At 52.1% G+C, this 13,918-nt stretch overlaps 1 protein-coding gene across 3 annotated transcripts in view; it reads right to left on the bottom strand.

Moving 5' to 3' along the window:
• Positions 1 to 13,918, bottom strand: part of CAPSL (calcyphosine like) — a 30,834-nt gene that overhangs the window by 14,735 nt on the left and 2,181 nt on the right. For all 3 annotated transcript variants that reach the window (XM_036020213.1, XM_028525822.2, XM_036020214.1), the window contains exon 2: positions 4,448 to 4,584. In XM_036020213.1, coding sequence (XP_035876106.1) covers positions 4,448 to 4,584 — 137 coding nt within the window. The remainder of the gene's footprint in view (positions 1 to 4,447; positions 4,585 to 13,918) is intronic.

Here is a 13,918-nt window from a genome sequence, read left to right as displayed (position 1 = left end):
TAGAGCACCTAGAAGTAACACCCAGGAACCACCAGCACATCCAGAGCCTAGATCTGGGTTTCTAACACGACCCTCCGACAGAAGGAACTGGGCTTCTTAGAGAGATTGCTGACTCCGAGACTGGAGCAGAAAACATGTGAGGGAAGCTCTGAGTATTTGGTACCTCAGGGTGAGAAAATGCTCAAACACACACACACACACACACACACACACACACAACCTCGCACTGCTGGGGACACATGAACGGGGCGCAGGAGCCGAGTGGGCGAACTCCCAAGGCCGAAACTGGAACAGCGTGAGCCACAGAACAAAGCAGTGTCGCATTATAACCCAAAGTATGAAGTAATTTTCCATGAGTCCACACTGATTTAAATAAATGGTTAAATAAATAAATGTAGCAGAAGAGATAGATTTCTCTTTTTTCTCCTGTTTTTTTAATTATGTTTTATTGATTCTGCTATTGTAGTTGTCCTGATTTCCCCCCACTTTGCTCCCCTCCACCCAGCACCCCCCTCTCCCTCAGGCAGTCCCCACACCATTGTTCACGTCCACGGGTCATGCGTACAAGTTCTGTGGCTTCTCCATTTTCTATACCTCACCTTACACCCCCAGGGATGCTCTCTAATGACCTATTTGTACTTCTTAACCCCCTCACCTCTTCACCCACTCCCCCACCCCTTCCCGTTTGGCAACTGTCAAAACGCTCTCTGTATCCATGATTCTGTCTCTGTTCTTCTTGTTTGCTTAGTTTGTTTTTTTGATTCAATGTTTGATAGATATACATTTTTTGCCACTTTATAGTTCATACTTCTGATCTTCTTCTTTTTCTTAAATAAGTCCTTTGACCATTTCATATAATAATGCTTTGGGGATGATGAACTTTAGTTTTTTCTTGTCTGGGAAGCTCTTTACCTGCCCTTTGATTCTAAATGATAACTTTGCTGGGTAGAGCAATCTTGGATCTAGGTCCCTGCTTTTCATGACTTTGAATATTTCTTGCCAGTCCCTTCTAGCCTGCAAAGTTTCTTTTGAGAAAGCAGCTGACAGTCTGATGGGAACTCCCCTGTAGGTAAATGACTACTTTTCTATTGCTGCCTTGAAGATTCTCTCTTTATCTTTAACCTTTGGCATTTTAATTATGACGCGTCTTGCAGTGGGCCCCTTTACATCTATCTTGTTTGGGGCTCACTGTGCTTCCTGGACTTGCATATCTATTTCCTTCACCAAATTAGGGAAGGTTTCTTTCACAATTTTTTAAAATAGATTTCCAATTTCTCCATAGAGGTTGTTGGTCAGTGATCACAGCCAATCCCTGCAGCTGGCTGGCCAAGGCAAATCTCTCCCATTGATCTGCCAACAGCAGTCGAGGCTCAATTACAAGAGGAGGGTGTCCTCAGCCCACACAAAGGATGTACTTCGAGTATACAGCTTGGGTGATTGGGGAGGCTGTGCCACTGGACCCTACAGGACACCTACTACATTAGGCCACACTGCCAAGACACAAAGTCTAAGCCCTCCATGGAGAATCAGCTGTGCAGGGGCAGGGGGTGGTGCTCCAGTGTGGTCTATAGCTAGCCACTATGTGCACTGGTCCTGGGGTTTCCTGAGCTGTTCAGACCAAGGTCAGCCCCCATCTGTGTTTTGGTAGGAGGCCACCCTGCCTGAGCTGTAAAGGAGTCTGAGATGGCTGCTACTTGTGCTGGACTTGGAGATTCCTAGGGGAAGCCAAGCTGTGAATCTAGGCTGGTTGCTGCTAGTGCTGGTCCTGGGCCTCGCCACCTGTTTCTTTTCTTGTTTGATAGGATTCAGGAAGGTGTGAAGCATGAGCAAGACAAGCCATTCATATGGAAAAGCTGGGTGGATGGGGCCATAAGCTGGGTGGGGCAGAGTCTCTGGGGATCTCCAAAGCAGATCAAACAGTATTAGCTGGGTTGATTAAGGAAGGTTTCTCTCACTATTTTTTCAAATAGATTTCCAATTTCTCACTCTTTCTCTTCTCCTTCTGGCACCTTTCTGTGATGTGAACCTCTTGAAGTTTTCCCAGAGGCTGCTTACACTATCCTCATTTTTTGGATTCTTTTTTCTTCTCATTGCTCTTATTGGTTATTTTTGGCTCCATTATGTTCCAAATCAATGTCTCAGATATGGCACCAGCTTGACGGCTCTATAGGGGAAGAACTTAGAAAAGGGACAATGGCCTCTGCTCACCTTGGTGCCAGACACTTGAGTTCCTCCCTTTATGTCACTGGTGCCTTCCAGGCTGCTCCCCGAGTGCTGGGGATCAGAGGACATGAGTCTGAGTATGTGAGCCCGTGTGTGGGTCCTTTAAGAGAAACTGCTTGGGGCTCCAGAAGTTTCTTCCACCGACTCAATCCCTGCTGGTTTTTTCAGCCAGAAGTTATTGGGACTTCTCTTCCTGGCACTGGAACACTGGGCTGGGGGGCCTGGTGTAGGGCTGGGACCCCTCACTCAAGAGATATTCCTCCCAAACTCTTATCTACCTCACGTAGGTGTGGGACCAGCCTGTTCTGCATCTGCACCCTCCTACCAGTCTGGATGGATGTGGTTGCTTTAATTCCGTAGTTGTCAAACTTTTGTTCAACTCAGTTCTGATCGTTCTGAGAGATGGCTGTTATATTTTAGTTGTGATTTTGATGTGGTTGTGCGAACAGGCGAGCCATGTCTTCCTGTGCCGCCATCTTGACCAGAAGTGAGATGGATTTATAGAAGCATTCCAAAGATGTTACGTTCGTGCACTGCCCTCAAGGGGGGAAAGCATGCTCTCCACAGTTTAGTGGCTTTGCATAGAGACTTCTTTCCAAAGAGAGGGGGTGAGTAACTCACATTGAAAGCCACACAAACACTGTCTCAGGCAAGCGATCAAGGTCAACATCAATAGTGAGAAATCGTGTTGACAGTATGCATCCTTGGTATGATGCTATGGAAATGGTACTTTCCTTCTGTGGCCCCGAAAAAACCATAACTCCAGCCTAATCGTGAAGGGAAAAAAGAGGGAAGGAACCTCCACTTGAGTTGAGAAAAGATTTGGGGAAGGGCAAGACCAGTAAGGGGAGGAGGCAGAGGACACACTCCAGCAAAAGGCCGAGGATGCGACAGGGTCTGTTCACAATAGGCTAGTTCACTGTGAAGGGGCCGCTGGGGCCGCTGGGGCTGCTGGGGCCGGCGGCAGGAGGCACTGGACGGAAGGGCCCGGGGGTGGAAGGGAGGGTGGCGTTCCCGAGGGGCCTGCGCCAGGCGTGGTGATGTGGGCGCAGGATGAGAGAGGGAAAGCTCAGAGTGACAGGGCATCGCAGGGAGGTGGGCTGGTCTTCCTGCTGGACCGTGGCAGCCTGGCCACCAGGGCCGTATGCCCACAGCCTGGGCTCTGACGGAGCTGGCGTTAGTCTGAGAACGCAGGACTGTTGACGACAACATCCCCGCCGCTCCTTCGTACCTTGTTGGAAGCGAAGCCCCCGACAGCCTCCAGACGTGAGGCTGGATATCCCTGCCATCGCACCCTGCACACTTCTTACATGTTTTTATTTTTTATTTTTAGAGAGAGGGGAAGGGAGGGAGAAAGAAAGGGAGAGAAACATCATTGTGTGGTTACCTCTCATGCACCCTGTACTGGGGACCTGGCCTGAAACCCAGGCGTGTGCCTTTACTGGGAACCAAACCGGCGACCCTTTGGTCCACAGGCTGGTGCTCCATCCACTGAGCCACACCAGCCAGGACGCACCCTGTACGCTTCTGACATACACTCTCTCACACTGCAGAGATTCCTGTCTTGGTGACCCTTGGCCTCCTTGTCTAAGCTCTGCATGAACCCTGGGGGAGCCTGCTCACGCATGCGACCCCAGTGCTGTGCACAGTGCCCGGCCCAGGGCAGGCACTCAGTCAGCAGGGTCTACGGTCCCTTTGCCCCTGGCCTTCTCAGGCCTGAGGACTGCCCACCCTACCAGGGGGCAGCCAGAGCCCAGCAGCGACAGAGCTGCAGGGCCCCATGGATGTGAGCTGTTAGTTGTCCAGCAGGCAGTCCCCGTGCCCCCGGATGACAGAGAGACAGGAGTGCCTGAGAGCGCAGCAGCCGACTCTGCGACTGTGTCTAAATCACTGTCCCTGCCTCCCCGCTCCCCTCAAGCACCCACGCACGGCTCTCCTTGTCCTGCTAGGTGCCACAAGCACCGATCAAGCTTCTTCCTCCACCTCAAGTTCCCCAGCAGCTGCACTTTCCGGTAGCAGACACGGCCCCTGCTGACTCTGGGACTAAGAACCAAAAATGGTCGCAAGGGACCTCAAAGAGCAATTCTTCCAAGAGCAATTCTTCCAAACTTTGTCTTGACCGTCGAGGAACTGGGAACCCAGGAGCCCGCACTGGCATCGGCCTCACGGGGCTGTGTCCTGCCTCGTCCTCCATGTCCCCACCACCCCAGGGCCCTTGTCCTACCTGCCAAGTCCTTTGATGCCCGCAGAGCCCCTGGCCAGGCACTGCAGCCGGAGTCTTTCGATGGGGTCGGTGGCCGTGGTGAGCTTTTTCTTGGCCTGCATGGCCATCTCCCGGTCATGGCGTGCTGTCCCTGCCATCTGAGAGAAAATCCACAACCCGTTAGGAGAGCAAAGGCCTCGTCACAGGCCCCCCGCTGGCCAGGGTGGTGGCAGCAGCCTCCTCGAGGAGAACGGGATTCATGGCACACTCTCTCATCCGCTCCCTGAGGACAGTCGGAGACTCCCAGAGCTCCCCGGGCTGGAGGTCTGCCTACTGTGTGCTGTCGTCGTTCCCACTCACCTCCCTGGTCCCGAGGACGTCAGAGTTCTCCCGCCCAGACAGCAGTTCCAGAACTCCGGCCGGTCCTCAGCTCGCCCTCCTCGCAAAGCAAAGCAGCGCCCTGTCTCCTTTTGAGCCAACCATCTAGGCTTTGTTCTTTTATTTCGAATTTCCTTTTTTCCTTTGTGGACCAACCACTAGTTTCTGTGGCTTCTGTCTTCCCTGAGACCCTCAGCACTCGAGCCTCAGTGACCCCTACCAGTAACTTGTTCGTTTTCCTTGGCGGACAGGTTAACGCCCACTGAACACTGAGCTACACTCTCCGCCCAGGAAAAAGGGTAAATACACACACACTCTCTCTCTCCTGACCAACAGATTTAGCTTTTTCCCTACAGTTCTGTAGGGGACCGGTTTGTTTTGGCCTGGCAAATGTGACTCAGCTCTGGATGGAAAACCTGCAGAAGTGAGGTGGTGGGCAGGAGCCAGACCTTCAAACTGAGTTTTCCCGTGGGAATCGGGCCTAGAAGATGCATACTGACTGTTAGGGCTTGCTCTTGCTAAAACTCCCTCACCCTGGTCTGAAATAACATGTGTATTGTCTATCTTCAAGGTGATTCCCAAAGCCTGTGTGAATTCTCCCAAGGACAGAGCTAATCAGCTTGCTGTCACCGCCATTCCCCTCTGCACGTTATTTTCACGTCCTTGATTGTGCCTAAAATGTAGACAACAATATTCTATGTAATAGATAATAAACCTTTCTCTGATGTAAGACCCCAGAAAAACAGTAAAGGCCTGTCTAGGCAAGGGTCAGGGTGTTCTCTCCCCTTGAGAGAGTGGCCGTCCCCCTTTTTCCCCACAGGATTGCTGTCGCCTGTGCATTTATTTTCCCTTTCAGCCACAACAGGCGGACTCTGCTGGCCGGAGTCTGCCACAAGTTTGGCTTCTGTGCTTTAAATATCCAGAAAAAGGAGAGAGGGTGGGGGAGGCCCATGAGCAATATGCCAGTTCCTGCAGGGGTGCTTGGGTTCTGAGAACTGGCACAACAGTGGAAACACGGGGCTGGGAGCCTGGGGACCCGGGTTCTAGGCCTGACTCATCAGAACGCTCCTGGTGACGAATCTCAGGCCCTCCGATTCCTCCTCCTCCTCCTCCTTCTCCTCCTCCTCTGCTAAATAGAGGGATGTAATTAGGTGATCTTTAAGTCCCATTTCTGCCCACCAAATCTTCATATGAGCCTGCTCCCCCAATAAACGGACCGTTCCATATATTAATTACTCTTTCGTGTGAGCTGTGAATGAAAAGAGCAAGAGAGCTTGAGGGACATACAAGAAACAGTATTTAAGGTGCAGAAAAATGGTGTGAGCATGGATCCAACCTTGACTCGAGGGCGCCCCCTGAAGGCCACATTAGGATAAGATTCCAACTTGCACCTTATAAGTTTGCTCTCCTCCCATACAACCCGTAAGAGCGCCCCACAAAGTTCTCCCTATTTAACCTTAGAGAGGAACCTCAGACAGAAAACACACCAACCTAGATAATTCAGGGGTGCACATGCTTAACTGCTTCATTCCCTACAGCACCTCCCAAAAACCAAGAGCTAGGCACCCTGGCTCCTGCTCCTTTTTTTCAGATTCCCATCCCCTATCAGGGTTGTCCAAGCTTTTGGCATCTCTGGGCCACACTGGAAAAAGAATTGTCTTGGGCCACACATCAAATACATTGCAACACATAATCCATTCGTAATATATCGCACCCACTCACGGGAGGGCAGCCGAGTTGGGGAGACACCCCCTCCGGCCCCCTCCTGCAGCCAGCCCTGCCCAGTGACGCTGTTTTGCCACGTTCAGAAACAGTGCTCCCTACATTCTCTCCTGGCAGTCCACCATGACACCTAAAACACCCTTCTTAAAGTCAACTGTACTGGGGTAACACTGGTTACTAACATCACACACACTTCAGGTGTACACCACTGTAACCAGACACCTGGGCACTGTGTTGCACGCTCCCCACCCGAAGCAGAGTTTCCTTCAATGGCCATGTATTTGACCCCCTTTACCCCTTCTGCCCCACCCCACCCCCCCTTCCCCTCGGGTGGCCACCATTCTGTTGTCTCTATGAGTTTGTTTTTGTTTACTTCGTTAGTTTGTTATTTTTTGTTTGACATGCCACGTATAAATGAAATCATGGTTTTTGTCTTTTCTGGTCTCTAGTGACCCGGCTCATTAGCAAATGGCTATGTATTTTGTCATGTATAATGAGCACTTTTTGTTCCAAATTTTTGAGTGAAAAATAAGGATGTACATTATACGTGGATAGTACTAATTCTATACCTATAGAAATGTTTTTAATTCTTTTATTTATGCTTATGTGTTACAAGTGTAATTCTAGAAAGCAATAACGATATCCATATGCAAAATAATGCCCTGAATACGATCATCTGTTTTGTTTCTAAATATAAATAAATAAAACATTGGATTAAAAAATTAAAATGAAAGATTTTTTTTCCTGAAACTTTGGGCCCAAAACGTGAGTGCACATTATATACGGGAGCACATTATACTCGGCAAAATACGGTAACATTTATTGCATGCTATTTTCAGGCACCGGGGCTGGAATGGGGAGGTTGCTCTAAGAAGCATGCCCTTGAATAGCTTAGAATCTTAAACTTGAGTACAGAAGTTGCTGGTTGGTTAAGCAGCACCGCAAACATAAAATTTACTTTTGAAGAAGTTGGGATGGCTCAGCTAGCGTCTTGGTAAAGAAAGGAGGTACTCAAGAGCTTCTAAAGTTTGCCCCAAGGCACCAGGCACTAGGGCAGGAGTCTGTCCCCACGCGTGCGCCACCAAGATCACAGCACTGCACAGACCACGCCTGATTCCAGAAGACCCCGTCTGAGCAGCCAGCTAAGCCGGTGCAAGGGCGGGAATAGGCTGCCCTCCCAATGCACGTGGCCGCAGCGCCACCTCGTGTTGGCGTCCTGTCGACACAGTTCCCCCGGCCAGGGGCGCTATGGGTCCTTCAAATAAACGTCTACAAAAGATGAATGCCCGTGCCCTGTGCTAGGGAAGGTGAGAGGCGGCGAAACAGCGCGAACAACCTGTAGGAGGGGGAGGTGCGACCCCAATACGGCAACAAATCGAAATAGGGAGGCTACCCCAGCCTTGAAGTGGGGCTTTGGGGGGACCTCGCAGAGGAGGTGGTGATGGCTAAGCTGTAATCCTCCAGGAAGGTGGTGGTTACTCAGACTTGGGTCGTGGGGATGGAAGAAGGTGCGTTAAGGTGCCGTTTCCGAGCGCTAAGGGCAAAGCGGAAGAGAAAACAGTATAATGGGGAAATGCAGGTACGTGCAGTATGACTGGAAAATCCGGGCTGTGTGTGCCGGGTGGAGATGGGGCGGGGACGTGGAAAGGGGACACTGGCAGACCGACCCCACGGAGCCTGGGACGCGGTGGTGCAGGGCTCTGCACTGCGAGCAACAGGAGCCCGCAGGCCGTTCAGCTGCGGGGCGACAGTCTGCTTTGGAGAAGACTGTGCAGCTGCGCTTCACGGGGTTGTCTTTGGTGCCCCCTAGTAACGGTGAACTGAATCACACATCCTAAACTCCCCCCTACCCCCGCCAACGCTGGGTTGAGTCTGCAGCCCACAACCTGCAACGGGGAGGAGGATCTTAGAGTCAAGGAGCACGCCCCCCCCCCCCCCGCGCCCCACTCCCACCAGGCATACGTAAAGAGAAAACCCCGAGTGCTTCCACATCCTCTTGGAAGCAAAACCCAAAGGAAACCTCGCCCTCCACCCTCTGGAGGACCCTCCCCACTGTGGGTTCTCTGACACTATCACGAAAACGAGGGTCGCCTGGAGGAGCCGGAGCCGGCGTGGTGAGCTCCGGTGAACTCCAGAGGGAGTTGGCCTGTGTAAGAGGGGGAGGGGCAGAACTAGGTGTCAGGAAGGCACTGAGAGTATGTGGGTGCCCCCGGGGAACACAGGCAGCCTTGTCCCGCCCCACCTGCGCCCCCCACCCCCGGCTAAGGAGGGAGGGCAGCTGCGCAGGGATGCACCTGAACAGGCCTTCGCACCCACCGTGAGGAAACCGGCCGTTGGAGCGGATGGCGAGTCCCGGCCTGTGAGAACTGCCCGCAGAGCAGCCCCGCCTTTCCAAAGGCCTCTCCCGCCCAGGGGAGCCAGCCATTCTGCCCACACCCAGCCAGGCCATGTCATGACCTTGACCTTAACATCGTTAGGCACGCCTGTGAGTAAAATACCTGTGCCGTCACATCAGCCATCTCAATCTGCCTGGACCTTCTGTAATAGTTCCGTGCGGCTTTAGAACACAGTCTGTGATTCAGAGGGAAGAAATGAGAAAGCCAGTGTAGCACGTAGCTCCTCAGGACACTTGTGGGGCTTCGCTCTTGTTCCCAGGGGGTGGGACCCGTGCTTGCCTTCTATCAAGTTCACATCCAAGTCAAAACTATTCCCATCTCTGCTAGCTCGGTCTTGACCCTGAGCATAGGGACCAGTCCCCATGGGAATGACAGACACGAGATGCTTTTACTCTTTCTCTACTTGGGAACTGGGTGTGAGGCTGGATTTTGGTTCGACACAGTGGACCTTTCGGTACTTGAAAGGCGACACCACGACCACGGTTGAAGGCGTGGGTTTCCCTCCCTCTGGCTCGGTTCACTCACTAAACGAGTTACTACTACACGACGGGTGACAACAACTGGGCTCTTCCAGACGTTTGCCCTTGGAAGGTGCCCCTCTGGGATAAGCATCGGATCCCAGGGTGGCCGCACAGGTGACCAGGATGCCCCTCCCCCGAGTGAGAAAGGAAAGACGAGGACACTTTGAAGAGACATGGTTTCTGCTGGGAACACCAGGAAGCCCTCCCCCTGCAGAGAGACAGAGAGACAGAGACAGAGACAGAGAGAGGCAGGTCTGTGTCATGATAAGAGCTCTCTCATCAAACCACCTGAGCCCAGTCCATCTAAGCACACCCCAGGCACCTCGAGCCTCACGAGAGACAGCGCTAATTTGTCAGGTGATACTGCAGAGCTGCGGCCCCAAATAGGCATGGTTTTTGCCGCCGCGCCCCCCCCCCCCTGGGGACATTTGACAATGTTCAGAGGCAGTTTCGGCTGTCAGAACAGCGAGTGGGGCGGGGGAGCTACTGCGGTGAGCAGGCACAGGCCAGAGATGCTGCTAAACGTGCTCCGAGAGCCCTCGGCAGTGACAGCGAAGACCCTCCAGCCCCACGGGGCGGCGGTGGCACTGAGGTGCTGAGGTGGAGGAGCCCGGCTCCAGAGGAAGGCCTGGGCCTCCGGGGGGGCGGTCAGGATCAGAGCTAGGTAAGGTAGGCGCCTGAGGCGCAACGTGTAAGGAGGCCCTCGATCTCAGGACTTTGCACACGCACAAGCCTGAGAGTGAGTGCTTTCTTAATTCGTTCACCCCAGGTGTGTCTGCCTTGTCTCACCCTAGGCCGGGCACTAAACTCAGCATAGGTTTCTTAAATACGTATTATGTGCCACACCATACCAATGAAGGAGGTATTTACCCTCCTCGGGGTAGCTTTAATTTTGTTGAATTTGACTGACAGATGGTTTTCCAGACACTGGGGATCCAAAGGTCATTCCCATGTGCTTTCTTAGATACATTCCAGTTTTAGCGGAGGCCGTGCGAGACAAGTGCTGGCCAGAAAGATTCAACTGCAAGTGCTGAGGGCTCTGAGAGAGCAGTCTCGTCTCTTTGCCTCCTTCTGCTTTGAACACAAGTGCAATGTCTGGAGGTATGGCAGCCTTTATGCAATCATGAGGCAAGGGCTAAGGGACTCAGAGATACTGAAGTAGAGCCCTGACATCATTGGGCTACTGAGTCATTTGTAACCAACTGCCTAACTTTACACTCCTGCCATGTGAGAAACATAAGCTTTTGTTTGTTTAATCCATTGTTGGTCAGGGCCACTGTTACTCGCACCCAGAAGAATTCCTAACTGTTACAACTGGCAAAAGTCTATTCCTGCAGTGTTTGGGTTGGCCCCAGATATTGACCTGTACCACCTGGGTAGAATAACTACCAATCCAGTGAGGAGAGGCTGAGCTCCCCCTGAGGGCTGGGAGGAGAGGTGGGGTAACTCCATTATAACCTCTTCTCTCGGCAACAGCCTCTCAGCACTTGCGGCTACGAAAGAGAGCGGGAGACACTGCTCAGCATGGCATTCACGGACCCGTGTAACTAACACAACGCAGTAGAGACCCAGGTCTAATAAAACACAAGAGGCCCCAGGTTTGCAGGGCCCTTGCTGTGACGAGCTTCCCCGGGGCGTCAGCCGCCACCGGCGCTGTCTCAGGAGCATTCTCCTCGCTGCCACCTCCATCTCGCCCTTCCCCTCTGCTCTGCCCTAAGTCTCTGGGGGTTTTACCGGGAAATGTCTCACAATCTATTCCGAGGCAGGCAGCCAGCCAGATGGAAGGTCTTAAAGAAGTAGAGTAAGAAAATATCCAACCTACCCAAAGCTTTGGCTGGATTTGTTTTCCAAAAAAGGAAAAAAGAAATAAAACGTGTCTTCCAGGCTCCCTGGCTTTAGTGCCTCTACTCTTAGAACCAACCTACCAGGTATTTTTTCCTTAATTTTCCATTGTTTCCAGTCTGACGGGGCCTTGGCCTCAGTGATCTCCAGCCCACTGGAAGGACAGACCCCGGCTGTGCCTGACCCTCTGACCCTCTGCTCTGGGGCGGGAGCAAAGGCCACAGCCCTGCCCGCCTTCTGCCCTTTCACAACATTAGTCACCAAAATCACTAACTTAGTAACAATTTCGCAGTCACTTTCAATGCTTATTTTGGAATCATCTGTCTACTGAGTGTTTATTTTATAGCTGTTTAGAAAGCCAGCGATTACTTGCATCCTTCATGCTCTAAACCACGAGTTTTTTGCCGGCGCACCGGTGCACCGGGAGAAGTTCTAAAACACGCAACACCTGACTGTGTAGCCAGGGGCGCCGCCCTCTTTTCTCAGATTGTCGAGTGAAAAAGTAACAACTGCCCACACAGCAACAGCCATCCAGTGGGAACGGATCAAAATTACACATATTTTTTGGTGTGGGAAGAAGTGTAGAAATTAGTTTATACGTCATGAGATGGGAAAAAGGTTGAAAATCAGTGCTTTGAGCAGATGCTTCCAGAAAAAATCACAAAGTGGTCCTGGACAGACATTCAATCCCAGAGGGTCAGCCTCGGTGTGGGCTGGCCTGTCGGGCAGGTATTCCATCCAGCTACCCCTTACAGAAACACGCTGTCTTTGGAAACGATAGATGTTTATTTCCCGCTTTTGTAAAAGAAAGTCTAGAGGCAACTCAGGTAGTCATCCAGCTCCAGAGAAACTACTATCCTTCTGACCGTGTTTTTTCCCCTCAGAGTTGCCTAAAGTCACAAAAGAGCCCTGGCAGCTCCAGCCATTACATCCACATTCCAGGCGACAGAAAAGAGAAAGGGGCGGGAGCAAGATCACCCTTCCCAGATGAGTCGGCTCCTTTTAAATGGTTCCTGGCAGATGCCACCCGACCCCTTCCACTTACACCTCACTGGCCACTCCTGCAGAGAAGGCTGGAGCTGTGGTCTGAATGTCTGTGTCCACCCAGAATTCAAACGTCGGTTGCCCCCCTCACTCCCGAAGATGACAGCATGAGGAGGGGGGGACTTTGGAAGGTGCTACCTGTGTGCAGGAAGACAGCCCTCCCCCCAGGCATGCCGGTGCCTTGGCCTGAGACTGTCCAGCCTGTAGGATGGTGAGAGATAAACCTCTGTTGTTCATAAGCCGCCCGGTCTGTGTATCTTGTCACGGCAGCCTGAACAGACTGAGACAACTGGGAACTCTGGTTTCAGGCTGGGTACTTTGCCACCCCACCCCCCCAAGGTTCTGTTTACAAAGAAGAGGAGACAGCCTAGTAAGGAGGCAGCTGGCGATTTCTTCCACTTTGGGCAGAAGAACTAGTGTCCTTCCAGAAAGTGAGGGTGTGAGCACTTCCAAATCAGCCCTCAGGACCCTGGGGCTTTCGGAGACACAGGGAGCAGCCAGCGTGCCCCCGGATGGAGTGTCCTCAGTGACCCTACTCAGGTAGGTCCAGGGAGCAGAAGTGTACACCTGGATGATCCTTCATTTCTCAGTCTCTGCTCCCTCACAGCAAAGAAGATCCACCTCTCCACGGACGGAGATCGAGGGCGCTCTGAGTTTGGGACAACATGACCTAAGGTAAACCCGATCTGGGGACACCCAGCCACAGCCCGCTGGCCGGCCGCGCCGGCCCACCTCACTCTGTACATAAAGACAGTCTGGGAAATGGCACACACCTGTGCATGCGCTTCAGTGGCTGCGAAAGGGGTGGCCTGGGCTTTACGAGTCGTTCACAACCAGCGTGTTTGGGACAGAAAACGCGCCTGTATAAAGTAAATTTCGATAGCTCTTACAGTTTGCAAAGTGCTCCCACATATATTACAGGGCGCGTGGCTCCTCCCATGCGATCAGACGAGGACACCGCGGAACCAGGAGGAGGGGCAGGGCCGTCCAGGTGTGGGCAGCACAGCAGAACGAGGTTCTGAGCGGGGTCTTTGGAACCTGCCGCTTCCCCGGGGGTGTTCTGTATGTCACACACAACGTGTCAGAAAATAGTCGTTTCAAAACAAAACAAAACAAAGAAACAAGCAAAATATAACCAAAGACACTGAAATAGAGGATAGTCTGACAGTGACCAGAGGGGAGAGAAGAGGGAATTTCAGGGGGGAATGGGAAGGGTTTACAGGAACAAATTTGGAGGACACATGGACAAAAACTAGGGGTGGAGGGTAATGGGGGGGAAGGGGGGAGGGTTGGGTGGGTGGGCTGGAATGGGAGTAGGGGGGAGAAAACTGTACTTGAACAATGATTAAAATTTAAAAAATATAAATAAATAAATAAATAAATAAATAAATAAGAAAATAGTCGTTTCTACAACGAGTTGCCACCAACCGGTCACACATAAAAACTAGGACAAGCTGGTTAACAGGACTGAGCCCAGAAGCATGTTTGGCAAGAACCCGGACATGGTGAGTCACTGGAGAGCTTGCACCTGGCTCCCTCCCCTGGGAGGCTGCTGCCAGGGCCAGAGGCCTTGAGGAGGCGGTGACACA

Source organism: Phyllostomus discolor, chromosome 3 (assembly GCF_004126475.2).
Source record: "Phyllostomus discolor isolate MPI-MPIP mPhyDis1 chromosome 3, mPhyDis1.pri.v3, whole genome shotgun sequence".
Classification (NCBI taxonomy): domain Eukaryota; kingdom Metazoa; phylum Chordata; class Mammalia; order Chiroptera; family Phyllostomidae; genus Phyllostomus; species Phyllostomus discolor.
Note: the sequence above shows the minus strand (reverse complement) of the source record. Positions and strands in the feature narration are given on the sequence as shown.